Source organism: Pan troglodytes, chromosome 20, assembly GCF_028858775.2.
Source record: "Pan troglodytes isolate AG18354 chromosome 20, NHGRI_mPanTro3-v2.0_pri, whole genome shotgun sequence".
Taxonomy (NCBI): domain Eukaryota; kingdom Metazoa; phylum Chordata; class Mammalia; order Primates; family Hominidae; genus Pan; species Pan troglodytes.
The window spans coordinates 13,704,312-13,725,061 of NC_072418.2; the positions used below are offsets into that span (position 1 = coordinate 13,704,312).

At 53.1% G+C, this 20,750-nt stretch overlaps 1 protein-coding gene across 26 annotated transcripts in view; it reads left to right on the forward strand.

Moving 5' to 3' along the window:
• Positions 1-20,750, forward strand: part of SMARCA4 (SWI/SNF related, matrix associated, actin dependent regulator of chromatin, subfamily a, member 4) — a 101,377-nt gene that overhangs the window by 14,816 nt on the left and 65,811 nt on the right. For 9 of the 26 annotated variants that reach the window (XM_063801189.1, XM_063801192.1, XM_063801193.1 and 6 more), the window contains exons 2-12: positions 1,932-2,094; positions 5,075-5,159; positions 8,436-8,688; positions 9,591-9,723; positions 10,507-10,911; positions 11,223-11,321; positions 11,984-12,242; positions 13,639-13,765; positions 15,468-15,641; positions 19,141-19,314; positions 20,531-20,698. In XM_063801189.1, the coding sequence (XP_063657259.1) occupies positions 1,959-2,094; positions 5,075-5,159; positions 8,436-8,688; positions 9,591-9,723; positions 10,507-10,911; positions 11,223-11,321; positions 11,984-12,242; positions 13,639-13,765; positions 15,468-15,641; positions 19,141-19,314; positions 20,531-20,698 (2,013 nt within the window). In that variant the 5' untranslated portion in view covers positions 1,932-1,958. The remainder of the gene's footprint in view (positions 1-1,931; positions 2,095-5,074; positions 5,160-8,435; positions 8,689-9,590; positions 9,724-10,506; positions 10,912-11,222; positions 11,322-11,983; positions 12,243-13,638; positions 13,766-15,467; positions 15,642-19,140; positions 19,315-20,530; positions 20,699-20,750) is intronic. The other 17 variants (XM_016935029.4, XM_016935038.4, XM_016935042.4 and 14 more) reach the window with 6 other exon arrangements.

Consider the following 20,750-nt stretch of genomic DNA (forward strand, 5'->3'; position numbering starts at 1 on the left):
CCTCAGAGCTTATTTTCATCTCCTGTCCTCCTGGACTTTTAACTGAGTGTTTTACATTTTAGCTTTTAGATTCTCGTGCCAGAGTAGTTTCACTTCCGGTCATTCCTTCTGGCTGCTGGCCTGGATTCCCAGGCTCTGTTTTCTCCTTGTGGAGGCCCCGGCAGCACCAGATCCAAGGGCCGCACACATCTGGATTTGGCTTCCACACGCTGTACTAACTATTCTTGCCCTTTTGGCCCCTGAATCCCCTTATCCTTTGCTTTTTCCACCTGAGTAGGTGTGGCCTCCTGGTCTGCAATGGATTTCATTGCTGCGTGAATTTCCCCTGCTAGTGACTTATCATTGAGGGCCCCATTGCAGGACTCTAAGCGGCACCGTGTAAGACACCTTAGGGACGACCTTTGGCCACCCCAGGACTTTGCTGAAAATGCCAAATCCTTCATTTCCTGTATAGAAGGGCAGGGATGATTGGTGATGGGGTAAGAAGGGGTAGAGAGAGAGGTGTTCCTTGTCCTTAGACACCTTTCCTGGCCATGCTCGTTTGGCCTTCCCGTGTAGACATCTCGCCGGAGCAAGGTGCACCCAGCCCCACACCCCATCCAGCTTCTACAGGGCTGGCCTCACCCCAGCCCTTCAGGGAGGGTGAGCTGGCCAGGAGGAGGTTGAGGGCTGAGAACAACACCATGCTTATGGCTGTGGGAGCAAGGAGGGATAAGAGATGTTTGTGGGTCAGGCACTGTGGCTTGGGCTAGGTGTGGTGGCTCATGCCTGTAGTCCCAGCACTTTTGGAGGTTGAGGTGGGCGGATCACTTGAGCCCAGGTGTTTGAGACCAGCCTGGGCAACATGGCGAGACCTCATTTCTATAAAGAAATACAAAAATTAGCTGGGCATAGTGGCATGAGCCTGTAGTCCCAGCTACTTGGGAAGTTGAGATGGGAGGATCCCTTGAGCCCAGGAGTTCAAGGCTGTGAGCTGTGATGGCGCCACTGCACTCCAGCCTGGGAGACAGAGTGAGACCGTGTCTCAAAAAAAAAAAAAAAAAAAAAAAGGCCGGGCGTGGTGCCTCTCATCTGTAATCCTAGCACTTTGGGAGGCCGAGGCAGGCGGATTGCCTGAGCTCAGGAGTTCGAGACCAGCCTGGGCAACATGGCAAAAACCCTGTCTCTACTAAAATACAAAAAAATTAGCCAGGTTCGGCAGTGTGCGCCTGTAGTCCCAGCTACTCGGGAGGCTGAGGCAGGAGAATCGCTTGAACCTAGGAGGCGGAGGTTGCAGTGAGCCAAGGTCGCACCACTGTGCTAAGCCTGGGTGACAGAGCGAGACTCTGTCTCCAAAACAAATAAACAAACAAACAACAACAACAAAATTCTTGGCAGCCGCCCAAATCTGTGTGCATTGATTGCCAGGGTGGGCGTGTCGTGGCTGACAGCAGGTCCTGGATTGCACCTAGGGGTTTGCTGCTCTCCAGCCAGCTGCTTCTACCTGATGCGCGCCCAAGAGGGGAAGCCAGTCTGTTGTTCCTGAGCATTGCGGGGCAGGAGTGTTACCTGCGGTTTGTGCTGGGGGGAGGCTGCGTTATGGACTTGAGTTTTTTTTTGTTTTGTTTTTGTTTTTTTTTGAGACGAACTCTTGCTCTGTCGCCCAGGCTGGTGTGCAGTGGTGTGATCTCGGCTCACTGCAGCCTCTGCCTCTCGGGTTCAATCAATTCTCCTGCCCCAGCCTCCCGAGTAGCTGGCATTACAGGCATGCACCACCATACCCAGCTACTTTTTGTTTTTTTAAGTAGATACGGGGTTTCACCAAGTCAGCCAGGCTGGTGTCGAACTTCTCACCTCAAGTGACCCGCCCGCCTCGGCCTCCCAAAGTGCTAGGATTACAGGCATCGGCCACCATGCCCAGCCCATGACTCAGTTTTCTCATTTCTGTTCAGGGAAAGGAGCCTCTGCTTCACATTTTGATGGGAGCATCTGAGGACCTCATCTGTGTGATGCTCCTAGTGCGATCCCTTTCACGTGCTAAGCAGCTGCTCAGTAAACCTGGGGAGAGATGGGGCACCTTGGTTTCACCAGCTGAGCGGCCGGCACTTCCTGCCTGTGAGTGATGGTTCGATGTTCCAGCCTGTGGAGGAGGAGGTGGAGCCACAGGGAGGTTACCCGTGAGGCAGGTGGCACCGTGGCTTCACAGTCCATGTTCAGAGTGTGGGATGCATGGCAGTGAGTTCCACTGTGGCCTTGGCCTTGTGACCTGAACTCTTCCACTTCCCTGTCTGAGCCTCAGGGAGTCATCTGTCAGCAGGACCACTGTAGTCCCTGTGTGGTGGTGAGGGCCCAGTGCGGTGAGTCTCAGTTGTTACCATCAAGTAGGCTGAGGCCCCTACCTCCTGGCTAGATCTTCCTTCCTTGCCATTTCTTTGTGACTGAGACATCCTCAGCAGTTGTAAATCACAGGGAGGTGAAGGCAAGCCACAGTCCCCCCTGGATTTGCAAATATCCCTTCCCTTCCTCTGTCAGCATGGCCTTACGGTAGACGAGGATTTCTTAAATAGGACCCCAGAAATGTTAAACCTCAAAGACCAAACTTGATGAACTGGCCTTCATTAGAATTAAGAGCTTCTCTCTCTTTTTTTCTGTTTGTTGAGATGGAGGTTTACTCTTGTTGCCCAGGCTGGAGTGCAATGATGTAATCTCGGCTCACTGCAACTTCCACCTACTGGGTTCAAGTGATTCTCCTGCCTCAGCCTCCTAAGTAGCTGGGATTATAGGCATGCACCCACCACACCTGGCTAATTTTTGTATTTTTAGTAGAGATGGGTTTCACCATTTTGGTCAGGCTGGTCTCGAACTCCTGACCTCATGATCTGCTTGCCTCGGCTTCCCAAAGTGCTGGGATTACAGGTATGAGCCATCACGCCTGGCCGATACTTTTTACTTTTTAAAAGTGGATACCGGCCACATATGTGGTGGCTCGCGCCTGTAATCCCAGCACTTCTGGAGACTGATGCAGGTGGATCAGGAGTTCAAGACCAGCCTGGCCAACATGGCGAAACCCTGTCTCTACTAAAAATACAAAATATATATATATATATATATTTTTTTAGCCAGGTATAGTGGTGCGTGCCTGTAATCCCAGCTACTCGGGAAGCTGAGGCACGATAATCACTTGAACCTAGGAGGCGGAGGTTGCAGTGAGCCGAGATCATGCCACTGCACTCCAGCTTGGGTGATGGAGCAAGACTCTGTCTCTAAATAAATAAATAGATAGATAGATAGATAGATAGATAGATATCTCAATAGCCAGTAAGCATACGGAAAGGTGCTCCGTGCCATTAGTTGTGAGGGACATGCAAATGAAGACCATAAGAAGATGTGATTGGACATTGGCAAGATTGTTAAAAGTTGTAAGGACTGACAGCAGCAAGTGTTGGGGTTGATGAAGAGCACCTGGAATGCTGTCCCTGTGTGGGAGGTGGGACCGTGTGTGTAGATGATACAACTATTTTGGAAAACTAGCAAAGCTAAGTTTATGCCTCCCTTTATAACCACCAGTTTCATTCTTGGACACCCAAGAAGAACCAATGCATGTGTTCACCAAATGACTCTCATAGCAGCTTGATTTGTGCTGGCCAGAACCTGGTAGAGTACAATGTCTATGAAAATGAGAATGCTCACATAAAAAGAACGGATGACTCTCCCAGACTTGGTGACCCTGTGTGATTGTCTTTTTTTTTTTTTTTGAGACAGGGTCTTTCTCTGTTGCCCACGATCATGGCTCACTGCAGCCTTGACCTCCTGGGCTCAAACAGTTCTCCCTACTCAGCCTCCTGAGTATAAGCTAATTTAAAAAAAAAAACTTGTAGAGACAGGGTCTTGCTATGTTGCCTAGGCTGGTCTTGAATTCCTGGACTCAAGCGATCCTTCTGCCTTGGCCTCCCAAAGTGCTGGGATTATAGGTATGACCCACTGCCCCCAACATTATATTATTTATATGTTACATATATTATATGTTATAAGTATATATTATATATGTATTATAGACGTGACCCACCACACCCGTCATTTTATTGGAAGTTCAATAACAGGTGAAAGGAAGCCACAGTGATAGTCAAAATAGTGGTTTCCCTGGGAGAGTGGTATTGACTTGGGGGGGCCCAAGAATGCCTTCTGGAACGTCAGGAGGGATGTCTGACGCAGTGTTCTTCAAGCTCTTCACCTATGATCCTGCGATCAGGGCATGTACAAGTCAGTGAGAGTAAGCAGAATCACACGCTGCTCCCCTCAGTACTGAGCTGAGGACGTGGAGTCGCTCCACGGCTCTCCACTTTGTGCTGCAGGTCGGCCAGTGCTTGTTCAAGTGCAGGCACCAGCAACCTCATCACAGGCTTTGGCATTGGGCGATACTGCTGGGGTTGGCTTTGCATCACTCCCGGGCTGTTTGGATCCCCTTTACTGTCACTCTGCACGTGTCTGAGCTTTCAATCCGGAAATGAATTTGCGGATGCTGGTGGCACCCGCGTTCCTGTTTCACTGCAGCCTGACTCTAGAGGCAGCATTTTCAGGAGGAGAGGCCATTCTAACAAGCCTCTGTGAAACCCCGTGCTTCTAAAAAGCAGACTTGCCTTATTCGGGCACAAAATGGTTTTTTGGGGCAGCATCTTCAGTGTACTCTGTTTTTCCGTTGACAAAGTTAGCGCTGCTTTGAGTTGGAGCCGTTCCTGGAGGCTGTGACGGCATCGCGCGATTTGATGGATGGGAGAGGGGAGAAGTTCTAATGCTCAGTGTAAAGTACGATTAGGTGGGACTACGTCTGTAGTCCCAGCTACTCGGGAGGCTGAGGCATGAGAATCGCTTGAACCCCGGGGACGGAGGTTGCAGTGAGCAGAGATCATGTCACTGCACTCCAGCCTGGGCGACAGAGTGAGACTCTGTCTCAAAAAAAAAAAAAAATGTACAATGAGGAGAGCTATAATTTCAGTCACTTCCCAGTGTATGCTCGTTGGCTTGTCCACCTTCAGAGAGGGAAAAGATGGTTTGCCCTCAATGACCTGGATCTTTTTCTCTTTTTCCTCTGAGACAGCGTCTCGCCCTTTTGCCCAGGCTAGAGTGCAGTGGTGCGGTCATGGTTCACTGCAGCCGGTGCGGTCATGGTTCACTGGACTCAGGTAACCCTCCCACCTCAGCCTCCCGCATAGCTGGGGCTACAGGCATGTGTCACCAAGCATGGCTAATTTTTGTATTTTTTGTAGAGATGAGGTTTTGCCATGTTGCCCAGGCTGATCTTGAATTTCTGGGTTCAGGCCATCCCCCTGCCTTGGCCTCCCAAAGTGCTGGGATTACAGGCGTGCTGGATTGTATTTTGCTGTCAGTTTCAGTTTATTTGACTTAGAATAAAGACCTTCAAGTGAGGAAGAAGCTATAGGTCCCTGAATATCACAGGATCTATGAAGTATGTGGCAGTCCTGCTGTCCCTTTTCCTACCTCATTGCAACACTCTGTGGACCTGAGAAGACTGTGGGGACAGAAGGCCCAGAGGGGAGCGCCAAGGAGCCAGTGCCTCCCCCCTGCCCTGGCCGTGCCCACATTGCTGGGCTTCCCACCTATGGAGGTAGCTGCAGGCGCATCCTCCCTGCAGACATACCCGTGGACCAGAGGCTTCAGGCTCCAAAATCAGCATCTTAGTAACATAAACGCAAGGTTCAGACTGTTGTCACATGGCAGAGGCGAGGGCGGCATCTCATAATCAGACAGATCCTGTTTCTGTAGCAGAATGTGCGAATATCCACACGGAGCAGAATCAGGTCAGATTTTGCCTCCAGATGAATTTCCTTGCAGTAACACATTTAGGTTTGTTTATGTCAGGGGCCATCTTTTCAGGATTGGCTGGAGTGCCAGCCACTGGTTCCTCCCCTGCTGAGTTTCCTGGTCCTCTCTCCTGCTGTTAGCCATGAAAGTGGAATGAGGTCATTTTGAGCCTTTCATCTCTTGTCTAAGAATATATCCCTATGGCTGGGTGCAGTGTCTCACACCTGTAATTCCAGCACTTTGGGAAGTCCAGGCTGGAGGATCCCTTGAGCCAGGATCAACAAGTGTTTGAGACCAGCCTGGGCAACGTAGAGAGACCCCTGTCTCTACAAAAAAATTAAGAAAAATTAGCCAGGCATGGTGATGCACTCCTATGGTCCCAGCTACTCGGGAGGCTGAGGCAGGAGGATGGCTTGAGCCCCCGAGGTCAAGGCTGCAGTGGGCTATGATGGCTCCACTGCACTCCAGCTTGGGTGATAGAGTAAGACTCTGTATACAAAACAAAAACCCCTACCTTTCAAATTAAAACTTTTTCCGCTAGATCACCTAATACAATGTAATTTTTGGCCAGAAACGGTGGCTCACACCTGTAATCCCAGCACTTCGGGAGGCCAAGGCGGGTGGATCACCTGAAGGTCAGACGTTCGAGACCAGCCTGGCCAATGTGGTGAAACCCCGTCTCTACTAAAAATAAAAAAATTGGCCTGGCGTGGTGGTTCACGCCTGTAATCCCAGCACTTTGGGAGGTCAAGGCGGTTGGGATCACGAGGTCAGGAGTTCAAGACCAGCCTGAATAACATGGTGAAAGCCTGTCTCTATTAAAAATACAAAAATTAGCCGGGCATGGTGGTGTGTGCTTGTAATCCCAACTACTCAGGAGGCTAAGGCAGGAGAATTGCTTGAACCTGGGAGGCGGAGGTTGCCGTGAGCCAAGATCATGCCATTGCACTCCAGCCTGGGCAACAAGAGTGAAACTTCGTCTCAAAAACATAAATAAAACAAAAATAGTACTTTTTTTTTTTTTTTGAGACGGAGTCTTGCTCTGTCGCCCAGGCTGGAGTGCGGTGGCACGATCTCGGCTCACTGCAAGCGCCGCCTCCTGGGTTCACGCCATTCTCCTGGCTCAGCCTCCCCAGTAGCTGGGACTACAGGTGCCTGCCACCATGCCCGGCTAAGCTTTTTTTTTGTATTTTTAGTAGAGACAGGGTTTCACCATGTTAGCCAGGATGGTCTCGATCTCCTGACCTTGTGATCTGCCCGCCTTGGCCTCCCAAAGTGCTGGGATTACAGGCGTGAGCCACCGCGCCTGGCCAAAAAATGGAACTTTTTAAATCAAGAGAATTAAAAATGTTTCTACACTTCTTACAGAATTTATCCTTAGAACCAGAAATATGCCGGAGAGTTCAGGGGCAAAGAGATTCATTCCAAAAGGCAGCAGAAACAAAAGACAGATTTGCGACATGCTTAACCAGAGAGGGGCTATCAAAAAACCCAGGGTGTCAGAGCCAGGAAGTGCAGTGTAGCTGTTAGAATTTGTGTTTTAAAGACTATTAAATGATAAGAATTGCCATGGGTAAGATTATATGAAAGCCTAGAATGTATTGAGAAATTTTCACTGAGTGTGGGTGCGTCTTCAGCCAGCGAGGGCCTTCAGCCAGCGAGGCGGAGAAGCCTCTTTACAGACACAAGTATCTTTCCTTTCCCATTTGTCCCTGGGTGGTTGGAGGACATCCCCTTATGCATATTAGCATCTAAAGGAAAAGGTGACGTTTCCAAGTGTCAGGGACCAAAAAGTGCAATTATTTGTGTAATACTTTATCCTTTTTAAACTTAAGTTCATTTATTTTAAGGGAAACTTGGTCTTACTACTTTCAATGGAAAACCAGCAGTATTTGCCATAAATATTTGTTTTGGCTGAATTGATGGAATTTCAGTTAGAGGCTTGTTTTTTTTTTTTTTTTTTTTTCTGAGACAGAGTGTCGCTCTATTGCCCAGGCAGGAGTGCAGTGGTGCGATCCGGGCTCACCGCGATCTCCGTCTCCCAAGTTCAAGCGATTCTCCTGCCTCAGCCTCCGGAGTAGCTGGGACCACAGGCGTGTGCCACCATGTCCAGCTGATTTTCGTATTTTTAGTAGAGATGGGGTTCGCCTTGTTGGCCAGACTGGTCTCGAACTCCTGACCTCAAATGATCTGCCCGCATTGGCCTCCCAAAGTTCTGGGATTACAGGTGTGAGCCACTGCACCCGGCCAGTCAGAGGCTATTTGAGCCATAGTCCTGTTCTTTCTGTTAGGAAGATAAGCAAGTGGAGAGCAGTGTGAAGGGTAGACCAGCACCCCCTGAGACACCCTCTGCCGTGATCAGGAATATGGCAGGAGCCCCTGAAGGCCCCTGTGGGGCAGTGCTTGTCTGTGAGCGTGGCCCACCCCTTCCTGGGTAGACTGACTGATCTTGTGTGCCTGAGATGTAGGACTTCCTCTGAGAGCGATCATGGAGAAACGGTTTGGGTGGCTGGTGGGAAAGGTACTGGCTTCCTGTGGGATGTAGATTCTGATGTGACCGTATGATTGTCCCTTGCTATCCCTGTCCTGCCTCGCCCTTGGTCATGAACCCCAGACTGACCGGGACTGTCTTCCAGCAGGAGGCCACTGTCTGCAGCTCCCGTGAAGATGTCCACTCCAGACCCACCCCTGGGCGGAACTCCTCGGCCGGGTCCTTCCCCGGGCCCTGGCCCTTCCCCTGGAGCCATGCTGGGCCCTAGCCCGGGTCCCTCACCGGGCTCCGCCCACAGCATGATGGGGCCCAGCCCAGGGCCGCCCTCAGCAGGACACCCCATCCCCACCCAGGGGCCTGGAGGGTACCCTCAGGACAACATGCACCAGATGCACAAGGTAGGGATCCCTGCGCCCGCCTCGCACCTGCGGCCTCTGCCCACTAGGGTTGCAGGCAGCCTCTGGACCGAGGGCCTTACTTGGAGGATCGGGGGAAGCCTTCTTGTTGGAGGTGTCCTGCCTTGGCTCAGCCCCCTACACCAGGGCCCACAGCCATGAACAGAAGGTTCAGCTCGTCGGACCCCAGCCTGTGCTGGCGCATGATCTGGGCCCCGCGGGCACCTGCCCCACCGTTTCCCGCTCCCTTGCTTTCTGCATGTGAAATTTGGGAATATCACTGCAGAGTTTTCTTTTGGTAATGAAGAAAAACATCCAAATTCCTAAAAAGGCTTTTAGCCACGTGGTTTCCCCCGTTCTGGCTGTCAGGCTCACCTGTGCAGCTCGCAGAGCCGAGCAGCAGGTTCCCTTTCCTCCAAGGCGTGCCCCTCAGCCACTGTCTTTACCTCACCTGCGCTGAGCAGGGCCTTCAGTCAGCAAGGTGGAGAAGGCTCTTTATGGTCACAAGTCTCTTTTGCATGTCCCTGGATGTGGTTAGAGGACATATTCCCTTATACATACAGCATCTGAAAGGAAAGGTCATATTAGCATCCATGAGAAAAGGTGACATTTCTAAGTGTCACGGGCCACAGGAGGTCCCGGGTGGTTCCACAAGATGAGGATTGCCTGACCACAATCTCCCATATGCTCGTGCTCCACTGGGCGACATTTATTTTGTGTACCTGTCTTGAGGCCTAAGTAGGTGTCAGAACCTTGCCTTGGAGTCATGCTGGGGACTGGGGAGATGCGCGTCATCTTCGGGTGGCTGTTCTCGGTGCCCTCGAGCTTCTCTCGGGCAGCGCATAGCCGCGCCGCCACCTCATGTTCCACATGCTGACCCTGCCTTGCCATGGTCCCTCTCGCAGCCCATGGAGTCCATGCACGAGAAGGGCATGTCGGACGACCCGCGCTACAACCAGATGAAAGGAATGGGGATGCGGTCAGGGGGCCATGCTGGGATGGGGCCCCCGCCCAGCCCCATGGACCAGCACTCCCAAGGTACAGAACTGCGTTCCTTCCTGCCTTGTGTTTGTCATACTCCAGAGTCCTCAGATCATTTTCCTCCCCTGGGTTCCCACAGGATGGATTCAGGGAGTACCTAGGATGATGTAGCCGGGTGGGTGGCCCGCCACAGAGAGCTGTGTGGCATGGCGTGGCTGGTGCTCTGTTCTGGCCACCTCGTCTCAGAGCAGCCCTGGAAGGGGAAACGCTGGTTGGGGGGCAGACCATGTTCAGCATGGGTGATAGAGGAGGGCTGTGCAGGGCAGCAGCCCCGTGCCACCCAGGAACTTACTGGAAATACAGATTCCTGGGGCCTGCGACTCTGCTTTAATGAGCCCAGCAGGTGCCTTTTCTGTACGAGGACAATTGAGAAGTGATATGGTGGGTGACTTTCCAAGGCCTTGCTGTCATCAGGGGTGGGAAGCTCAGGGGCTGCACTGGGAATGGAAGTGTTGGGGGTGGGCCTGGCGAGCCCGAGGATGTGGACCCCGCCTGTGGACAGGCAGGCGGAAGCCTGGAGAGAGCCGTGATTTCATGCACAGGTTCTCAGCATTAACCAGAAGCACCTTACTGAGACGTGGGCCAAACCAAATCCACCAGGTCGGCTGCTGGGCTGAGGTGCCTTCAGCATGTGCCCTCCAGGTGCCCCTGGTTGACTCAAGAGAAGGATGCCATTTAGCTGTGCCCTGTCTCAGAGTAGGAGCTGGTGTAGGGGGAATAGGCTGTAAAAATCACAGACATATGCTGCCGCGTGACCAGTGGGCTGGCCTTTCTCTGCAGGTTACCCCTCGCCCCTGGGTGGCTCTGAGCATGCCTCTAGTCCAGTTCCAGCCAGTGGCCCGTCTTCGGGGCCCCAGATGTCTTCCGGACCAGGAGGTGCCCCGCTGGATGGTGCTGACCCCCAGGCCTTGGGGCAGCAGAACCGGGGCCCAACCCCATTTAACCAGAACCAGCTGCACCAGCTCAGAGCTCAGATCATGGCCTACAAGATGCTGGCCAGGGGGCAGCCCCTCCCCGACCACCTGCAGATGGCGGTGCAGGGCAAGCGGCCAATGCCCGGGATGCAGCAGCAGATGCCAACGCTACCTCCACCCTCGGTGTCCGCAACAGGACCCGGCCCTGGCCCTGGCCCTGGCCCCGGCCCGGGTCCCGGCCCGGCACCTCCAAATTACAGCAGGCCTCATGGTAAGACTGGCTGCCCTGGCCCTCAGGTGTCTCAGAGCGAATGGCTGGGGCGTGAGTGGCGGGGTGGACAGACCGTGCTCTGTTGCCGACTGGGTTCCCCGGTTTGGGATTGCACAGGCCCATACTGCACTTCTGGGTGCTCGGGTGGTGGGGGCAGCTAAATGCTGCTTCCCCAGCTCCCCGCTTCCCCTGGGGCCGCTGGTTAATAGGTATATCTGCTGTGTCCCCTGGAGCCAGGGCTGCCCACGGGGCTGGGCGCAGGCATAAACCTGGGACGCGCTGTTTTCTCTTTTGTTTCTCCCTACATGTAGGTATGGGAGGGCCCAACATGCCTCCCCCAGGACCCTCAGGCGTGCCCCCCGGGATGCCAGGCCAGCCTCCTGGAGGGCCTCCCAAGCCCTGGCCTGAAGGTGAGCTCCCTGTTCTATGGTGGTGCACCCGTGCCCTTACTCCCCGTCTCAAGCTTGGGTCCTTGAGATGAGCTTTGTCAGGGAGAAAGGGCCGAGGGTGGTCAGGCTGAACTGCAGCCTGTACTTTTCTTGTGGTGGTCCCCGGGTCTCCCCTGTAGCCAGTCAGTTCCCAAAGGCTGTTGTTCATCCCTCCTCTGACAGCTTGTGGCCTTCGCCCAGTCCCTGAGCCCTGTATATGTAATTGCTCAGTAAGTGCTGCAGGCTCCCATCTGTTGGGCTCAAAGAGGCAGTGGGACTCATTACCCATCCTCTTGGAGCCTGAGGTTTAGCGATGGGCATTGAGGGGCAAATTGCTTCCACTGGATTTAGTTGGCACTAGGAGGAGATGACAGGAAATGCTGCCATAGAGCCACAGACAGAACAAAAAGGCCTTGGGAGCCTGGGGCTGGCCCCAGTGGAGGGTGTGAAGGACGAGGGTGAGGCTGAGATCTGGAGGAGGTTGGAGCCCAAGGCAGGTGTGAAGGACACCCCTGGGTGAAAGGTGGGAGATGGGCGGGGTCTGCCTGTCCCCAGTGCCTCAAGCAGCTCAGCAGCTTTCCATTTCCAGCCCGGGATGGGCCCCAGAGCTCAACATGACGCCCTGGCCCCTTGCCTTCTCCCAGGACCCATGGCGAATGCTGCTGCCCCCACGAGCACCCCTCAGAAGCTGATTCCCCCGCAGCCAACGGGCCGCCCTTCCCCCGCGCCCCCTGCTGTCCCACCCGCCGCCTCGCCCGTGATGCCACCGCAGACCCAGTCCCCCGGGCAGCCGGCCCAGCCCGCGCCCATGGTGCCACTGCACCAGAAGCAGAGCCGCATCACCCCCATCCAGAAGCCGCGGGGCCTCGACCCTGTGGAGATCCTGCAGGAGCGCGAGTACAGGTGAGGGCGGGGCCCAGTTGCCAAGGTCACTGCCCTGTGTCCCCCATGTCCCCCTGGGGAAGCCACTCAACTTTCTCCCCCACTCTAGCAAACAGTGCCCTGTGCCCACCACTGCCACTTGGCCTACACCTCCTTCCTCACCTCCCTGCTCCCACCCTGGCTGCGGTCTGTTTCCCACACAGCAGTTTGAGTTCTCTCTCTTTTTTTTTTTTTGAGACGGAGTTTCACTCTTGTTGCCCACGCTGGAGTGCAATGGCGCAATCTCGGCTCACTGCAACCTCCATCTCCTGGCTTCAAGCGATTCTTCTGCCTCAGCCTCCTGAGTAGCTGGGATTATAGGCATGCGCCACCACACCTGGCTAATTTTGTATTTATTTTAGTAGAGACAGGGTTTCTCCATGTTGGTCAGGCTGGTCTCGAGCTCCTGACCTCAGATGCTCCCAAAGTGCTGGGATTACAGGCATGAGCCACCGCACCTGGCATGAATTCTCTTTTTATGATTGATTGACATCAGATCTACTCCGTGGATTAAAACCTGTCTGTAGCTTCAGTTATCTGCCCAATAAGCTTTGCCTTATGTCCACTCCTGCCCAGCATCCTTCCTCACCCATCCCAGTCTCTCTGTTCCTCTTTTCATTTATTTAACAAGTTAGGCTTGTTCCTGCCCCAGGACCTTTGCACAGGCTGTGCATGGCTCCTTCTACTCATTCAGGCCTGATTGCTGGGGTTCCCTCCTCATGGAGGCCCTTCCTGTCACTTCCAGCCACTCTCTGGAATTGCAGTGGATATTTTATTTGTTTTAAATCTCCTTTATGGCCTGTGTTTTCTAATGAGACTGAGAGTTCCTTGCTTTGTTGTTCTTGTTTAGTGCTAAGGCCCTGCACTTAAAATGGTCCCTGGCATACAGTTGGTGCTCAATGAGTATGTGCAGAAAGACTGATTAAGAGAATTAGCCCACATAACCTTCGCATGTAACCTTCGTAACCTTCAGACCAAGCCTCTAGGGTCACTCCGAGGGGTTGCCTCAGTTTTGAGGTGAGAATGCTGAGGTGTGCAGTTGAAATAGATTCCCACCGCCCTGCGCCTCATCCATGCCAGAGCTGCATGAAAACCTTGGCCCGCCTGACGCCAGAACCTGGCTCACACCACTGAAAAGGCATGACCTGGGCGCGTCTATCAGGAATCTTGTTTGCTGTCCCCTGAGGCCTGGTCCTGAGGAGTGCCCCGGGCTATCTCCCTCTCTGCTGTGCCCTGCGGCCAGCATCCTCTTCTGAGGCATCTCTTGCCTCATGACTAGTGCCTGCCTCTCTCGAGGGATGGGTCCCCTGCAGCTCCAGCTGTAACTGGGTGCCCTGGCAACCCTCTCACCGCCTTTGCTCCTTGTCTCTGCTCCCAGGCTGCAGGCTCGCATCGCACACCGAATTCAGGAACTTGAAAACCTTCCCGGGTCCCTGGCCGGGGATTTGCGAACCAAAGCGACCATTGAGCTCAAGGCCCTCAGGCTGCTGAACTTCCAGAGGCAGGTGGGTGCTGGCATGGCCGCAGCTTTCTGAAAAGGGCCTTTGTCACCAACACTGCTGCTAAGGCTCCAAGTACGGCTTGCCTGGCTAGTATTACACCTGCCTGGGCTGTGAAAAGCAGCCGTGGCCACCCATGGGCACTCAATGACTGCAGAGCCTTCCTCTTACGGCCTGCGCAGTGCTGGGGACGTGGACCTCACTACCCTAAAGCACTTGCCGCCTCAAAGCAGACTTGTATGGGCTTCTTTCTTCCTTTCCCTTTCCCTTTTTTTTTTTTGGAAACAGTCTTGCTCTATCACCTAGGCTGGAGTGCAGTGGCATAAACTCTGCTCACTGCAACCGACGCCTCCTGGGATCAAGTAATTCTTCTGCTTCAGCCTCCCAAGTAGCTGGGATTACAAGCGTGTGCCACCATGCCTAATTTTTATATTTTTAGTAGAGACAGGTTTCACCATATTGGCCAGGCTGGTCTCAAACTCTTGACCTCAAATGATCGGCCTGCCTTGGCCTCCCAAAGTGCTGGGATTACAGGCATGAGCCACCACGTGCCGTCCTGCATGGGTCTATTTCTGAGGGTACTGTGCTTAGACCCTGGAGTGCAGTGGAGAGATCACTGCTCACTGCAAACTTGGTCTCCCAGGCTCATGTCCTCCTCCCGCTTCAGCCTCCTGAGTAGCTGGGACTATAGGCATGCACCATTACACCTGGCTATATTTTTCTTTTTTTTGAAACAGGGTCTCACTCTGTCACCCAGGCTGGAGTGCAGTGGTGCCATCTCACCCCACTGCGGCCTCTGCCTCTGTGGTTCAAGTGATTTTCCTGTCTCAGCCACTGAGTAGCTGGGATTACAGGTGTGCACCACCATGCCGGGCTGATTTTTTTGAAGTGCAGTGGCACAATCTTGGCTCACTGCAACCTCTGCCTTCCAGGTTCAAGTGATTCTCCCACCTCAGCCTCCTGAGTAGCTGGGATTACAGGCATGTGCCCCACGCCTGGCTAATTTTTGTATTTTTAGTAGAGACAGTGTTTCACCATGTTGGCCAGGCTGGTCTTGAACTCCTGACCTCAGGTGATCCTCCTGCCTCGGCCTGCCAAAGTGCTGGGATTACAGGCATGAGCCACCACGCAGGCCTGGTTTTTGTATTTTTAATAGACACAGGGTTTCGCCATGTCGCCCAGGCTAGTCTCGAACTCCTGAGCTCAAGCCATCAACCTGTCTCAGCCTCCCAAAGTGCTGGGATTACAGGCATGAGCCACTGCTCCTGGCCGCCTAGTTAATTTTTCTTTTAGTTTTTGTAGAAGTGAGGTCTCTCCATGTTGCCCAGGTTGGTCTCAAACTCCTGGGCTTGAGCAATCCTCCCACCTTGGCCTCCCAAAGTGTTGGGATTACTGGTGTTAAGCCACCACACCCAGCCAAGAGTGTTATACTTCTGAATGACTCCTAAGACGTGTGTGTGGTAGAGGGGAGGCAAGCTGGAGGTCCGAGAGGACCCCCTGGATAGATGTCCAGAAGTGATCACCTTCTATCCTGTGCTCGCCCTGCCCGGGGGCACCTGCTAGACGTCCCCTGCACACACGGACTGGGTGTGTAAGGCACTTACAATGCTCCTTTAGCGGTGAAGCATGTGACATCACCATACGTGTTTGTCATTGTGGATGCCACAGAGCTGTGCAGTGCGCGGGCTTGTCCTCTTCCCTCCTACAGCTGCGCCAGGAGGTGGTGGTGTGCATGCGGAGGGACACAGCGCTGGAGACAGCCCTCAATGCTAAGGCCTACAAGCGCAGCAAGCGCCAGTCCCTGCGCGAGGCCCGCATCACTGAGAAGCTGGAGAAGCAGCAGAAGATCGAGCAGGAGCGCAAGCGCCGGCAGAAGCACCAGGTACGCCCCGGCGGCCCCAAGGCCCTGCAGCCCGCCCACCTGGCTGCCTGGCTTGTCCAGCGGTTGCCACGGGGCTGTGTTTGCTTTGTTCCTAAACATGCTGCTTGTCTCTCTCTTTTGCTCATTGTAACAGTATTCTAGGCACTGAGAGTGTATTGGTGTAACAACCCAATGGTAGGGAGAAGATAGTGATGAAATCCACGCGTAGCACGTCTGGAAGGTGATAGGGCACAAAGAAAAATCAAGCCAGGATAGAGAGGAAGGAACGGGCTGTTGTAGAACTGATGTTGGGGGAGTTCTTTCTTTTGGAGGTGACATCTGGGCAGACTCCCAAGGAAGGGAGGCACACAGATCTGTGGGAAAGAGCTTTCTGGGAAAAGGAGAAGGTGCAAGGGCCCTGGGGCTGGAATGTGCCTGTGTTTTCTCTGGAAAGCAAGGACCTGCATGAGCCAGAGTAGAGTGAGTGGCGGGGAGAGCTGGAGGAAGGGAGCGCAGGGAGGTGACGAGCAGGTGATGCAGGGCCTTGTGAGCTGCATGGAGGATTTGGGCTTTTGCTCTGAGTAAAGTGGGAGCCATAGAGGGTTCTGGGCAGTGCAGGGACTGATCTGACTCAGGGTTTCCCAAGATGAATCAGTAAGACGGAAATCTTCAAATCTAAAATCAAGTAAGGATTTGGGGATGATTGTGCTGATTTGGTCATTTATAGATTTTCTAGAGATTTTCTATAATTAATATCTTATTGGTGTAGTGTAAAATAATCTAGACAGTCAACACAGCAATCTCTGTTAACTTTTTTTTTTTTTTTTGAGATGGAGTCTCGCTGTGTCACTGAGGCTGGAGTGCAGTGGTGCAATCTCGGCTCACTGCAACCTCCATCTCCTGGGTTCAAGCAGTTTTCCTGCCTCAGCCTACCTAGTAGCTGGGATTACAGGCACCTGCCACCATGCCTGGCTAACTTTTTTTTTGTATTTTTAGTAGAGATGGGGTTTCACCATGTTGGTCAGGCTGGTTTCAAATTCCTGACCTCAAGTGATCTGTCCGCCTTGGCCTCTCAAAGTGCTAAGATTGCAGGCGTAATCCCCCGTGCCTGGCCAACATTTTTTTTTTTTTTTTGAGATGGAGTTTCACTCTTGTCACCCGGACTGGAGTGCAATGGCACGATCTTGGCTCACTGCAACCTCTGCCTCCTGGGTTCAAGGGATTCTCCTGCCTCAGCCTCCCGAGTAGTTGGGATTACAGATGTGCGCCGCCACACCTGTTTGTTTTTTTCTTTTTTTGAGACAGAGTTTCACTCTTGTTGCCCAGGCCGGAGTGCAGTGGTGCGATCTTGGCTCGACACAACCTCTGCCTCCTGGGTTCAAGCGATTTTCCTGCCTCAGCCTCCCAAGTAGCTGGGACTACAGGCACCTGCCACCATGCCTGGCTAATTTTTTATATTTTTAGTAGAGATGAGGTTTCACTATGTTGGCCAGGCTGCTGGTCTCAAACTGTTGACCTCGTGATCCGCCTGCCTCGGCTTCCCAAAGTGCTGGGATTACAGACGTGAGCCACTGCTCCTGACCACCAACATTTTTATATATATATTATTTCAGCCTTTTTTCTTGTATATTAATACAAGGTTAAATAGCCCTTTTTAAATTTTTTCTAAAACTTTGCTTTTTTTTTTTTTTTTTTGAGTCAGAATCTCACTCTGTTGCCCAGGCTGGAGTGCAGTGGCACGATCTCCACTCACTGCAGCCTCTGTCTTCTGGGTTCAAGCGATTCTCCTGCCTCAGCCACCTGAGCAGCTGGAATTACAGGTGTGCACCACCACACCTGGCTAATTTTTGTACTTTTAGTAGAGATGGGGATTCACCCTGTTGGCCAGGCTGGTCTTGAACTCCTGACCTCAAGTGATCCGCCTGCCTTGGCCTTCCAAAGTGCTGGAATTACAGGCGTGAGCCGCTGCTCCTGGCCACATCGCTTTGTTTTTAAGTATCACGGAAACATGACTTTTGATGTCTACACTGTATTCCATTTCTATGTGTCCAGGATCTAATCATTTATGTCACCTTTTTCCTGTTTGAGGACATGCAGCATGTTTCAGCTTTTGAAAATTAAAAATCATGCTAGGACCGGAATTCTTGGCTTGAACATTTTGGAGCTGGTCTCTGATATTTCCTTAAAATAAATTTGTAGTGATGGAATAAGTTGGGTGAAGGGTTGGAAGCATTTTTGAGACATTTCACATCCGTGCCACGCTGCCCTGCCAGTCGACTGCACTGTGTGCCTACCTGCTGTGTTCGAGGGCCTTTCCCACCCACAGTTGCCGGTGCTTAGTTTTTTTTTTTTTTGAGACGGAGTCTCGCTCTGTCGCCCAGGCTGGAGTGCAGTGGCGCGATCTCGGCTCACTGCAAGCTCTGCCTGCTGGGTTCATGCCATTCTTCTGCCTCGGCCTCCTGAGTAGCTGGGACTACAGGTGCCAGCCACCACGCCCGGCTAATTTTTTGTATTTTTAGTAGAGACGGGGTTTCACCGTGTTAGCCAGGATGGTATCGATCTGACCTTGTGATCTGCCTGCTTCGGCCTCCCAAAGTGCTGGGATTACAGGCGTGAGCCACTGCGCCCTGCCGCCAGTGCTGAGTTTTATCATGAGAGAGAGAAACCCAACCGCGGCAGGCAAAGGGTGTCCCTTTATTCTTTTCATAATAGTCTCGTTTTTATTTTATGTATTATATTTATTTTTTTGAGATGGAGTCTCGCTCTGTCACCCAGGCTGGAGTACAGTGGCGTGATCTCAGCTCACTGCAACCTCTGTCTCCTGGATTCAAGCGATTCCCCTGCCTTGGCCTCCTGAGTAGCTGGGATTACAGGCATGTGCCACCACACCTGGCTAATATTTTTTGTATTTGTAGTAGAGATGGGGTTTCACTATGTTGGCTGGGCTGGTCTCGAACTCCTGACCTCAGGCATTTTGTCCTCCTCAGCCTCCCAAAGCGATATTCTAGGGTTTTTTTTTTTTTTTTTTTTTTTTGAGACAGAGTCTCACTCTGTTGCCCAGGCTGGAGCACAATGGCACGATCTCGGCTCACTGCAAGCTCCGCCTCCCGGGTTCACGCCATTCTCCTGCCTCAGCCTCCCGAGTAGCTGGGACTACAGGCGCCCCCTCACCACGCCCGCCTGATTTTTTGAATTTTTTTTGTTAGTAGAGATGGGGTTTTACCATGGTCTCGATCTCCTGACCTCATGATCCGCCCGCCTCAGCCTCCCAAAGTGCTGGGATTACAGGCATGAGCCACTGTGCCCAGCCCTAATTTTTTTATTTTTATTTTTAGTAGAGACGGGGTTTCACCGTGTTAGCCAGGATGATCTCGATCTCCTGACCTCGTGATCTGCCCTTCTCTGCCTCCCAAAGTGCTGGGATTACAGGCCAATGTTCTAGGTTTTAAACAAGCCTTGCGGGGAGATGTGTCCACCATGCTGCTGAAGGGTCAGCCTTCTCTTTTGTGCGTTCCTGCAGGAATACCTCAATAGCATTCTCCAGCATGCCAAGGATTTCAAGGAATATCACAGATCCGTCACAGGCAAAATCCAGAAGCTGACCAAGGCAGTGGCCACGTACCACGCCAACACGGAGCGGGAGCAGAAGAAAGAGAACGAGCGGATCGAGAAGGAGCGCATGCGGAGGCTCATGGTATGGTCCTGCCTTCTTGACGTGCGCTCTTCTACACATGTAGCTGGTACTGCGGGCTCCAGGGGTCACTCCCCAGGGTTACGCCAAGGCATTTCACAGCTCAGAGTTAGAGGTGGGACAGAGGGAAAAGAGCAGGCGCGGGCTTGGGAGTCAGTCCTGGGCTTGGATATTTGCTGATCTCTCTGATCATCAGAATGACTGTGTGACCTCAGGCCACTTAGCCGGCTCCTCTGCCTTCTCTGGAAAATGGAGGTGGTGCCCCCTTCCCTCGTTCTGTGAGAGCCAGGTGGTGTGATCCAGACCCCCGACCCCTAGCATAAACATCTCTGACCATTTATTTGTGACTGAGTCGCTGGTTGGGCAGATATTGGCAGCGTGTTCTGGGCCAGGTGCTGCTCTGTGTACGGGGACATGGCCCCTGCCCTTGTGGGGGCTCCTGGTTGTGCTTGAGGGGCAGATACGCGAATGAAGCAAACAGAGTAGTGGATGGTGACCGCTACAGTGAGGAGGGGGAAGTGGAGTGGAAGGGGAGGGACAGGGTAGTAAGTAAAAGCCTTGAAACAGAGGCCCAAAGGGTGGCCCTGATGCACAAACGCAGAGACCCAGGGAAGGAGCCCCAGGCAGTGCGGACAAAGGTTGAGGTGGCAGGCAGCCATGTGCCAGGGCAGCCGGTAGCCCTGGGCTCCCAGAACAGCGTCGTGTGGGGCAGGAGGTGAGGTCAGAGCTTACAGGGGCAGGTGGGAGGTGGGACCTTTCAGACCATTGGGAGGACTCTGGGTTGAGTTCTGATCATGAAGGGGAGCCTCACCCGGGAGGGTTTTGGCAGTGGGGTGATGTGATCTGATGTATTCTTAGAAAGGTGGGGGGCTGCTGTAGGAGGTGGTGGGAGGGATGCACCTTGGACTTGGTGGAGAGAAGGCTTTGGGTTTGGGGTGTATTTCGTGGACAGAGTGGGTAGGACAGGACTGGCTCATGGCCTCTGTAAATGGCTCCTGGCAGGACTGTCTGCCTAGCAGGTGCCCTTGGAACCTAGCCCTTGGTAGGTTTTGAGGAAATGATTCCTGAATGAGGAGTCGATTGCCGTGTGAAGGGCTGGTGGCACGGCACCCGCGTGAGCCACGCGCGCCCTCAGTGCGCTTCTGGATTGACTGGCCGTGGGTGCTCACAGACATGCACATTGTGCCACCACATTGCAGTAACCCCCATGCTTTTGTAGGCTGAAGATGAGGAGGGGTACCGCAAGCTCATCGACCAGAAGAAGGACAAGCGCCTGGCCTACCTCTTGCAGCAGACAGACGAGTACGTGGCTAACCTCACGGAGCTGGTGCGGCAGCACAAGGCTGCCCAGGTCGCCAAGGAGAAAAAGAAGAAAAAGAAAAAGAAGGTGTGCTGGGCCTGGCATGGTGCCCGCCGCGGGTGGGATGGGAGCAGCCGTC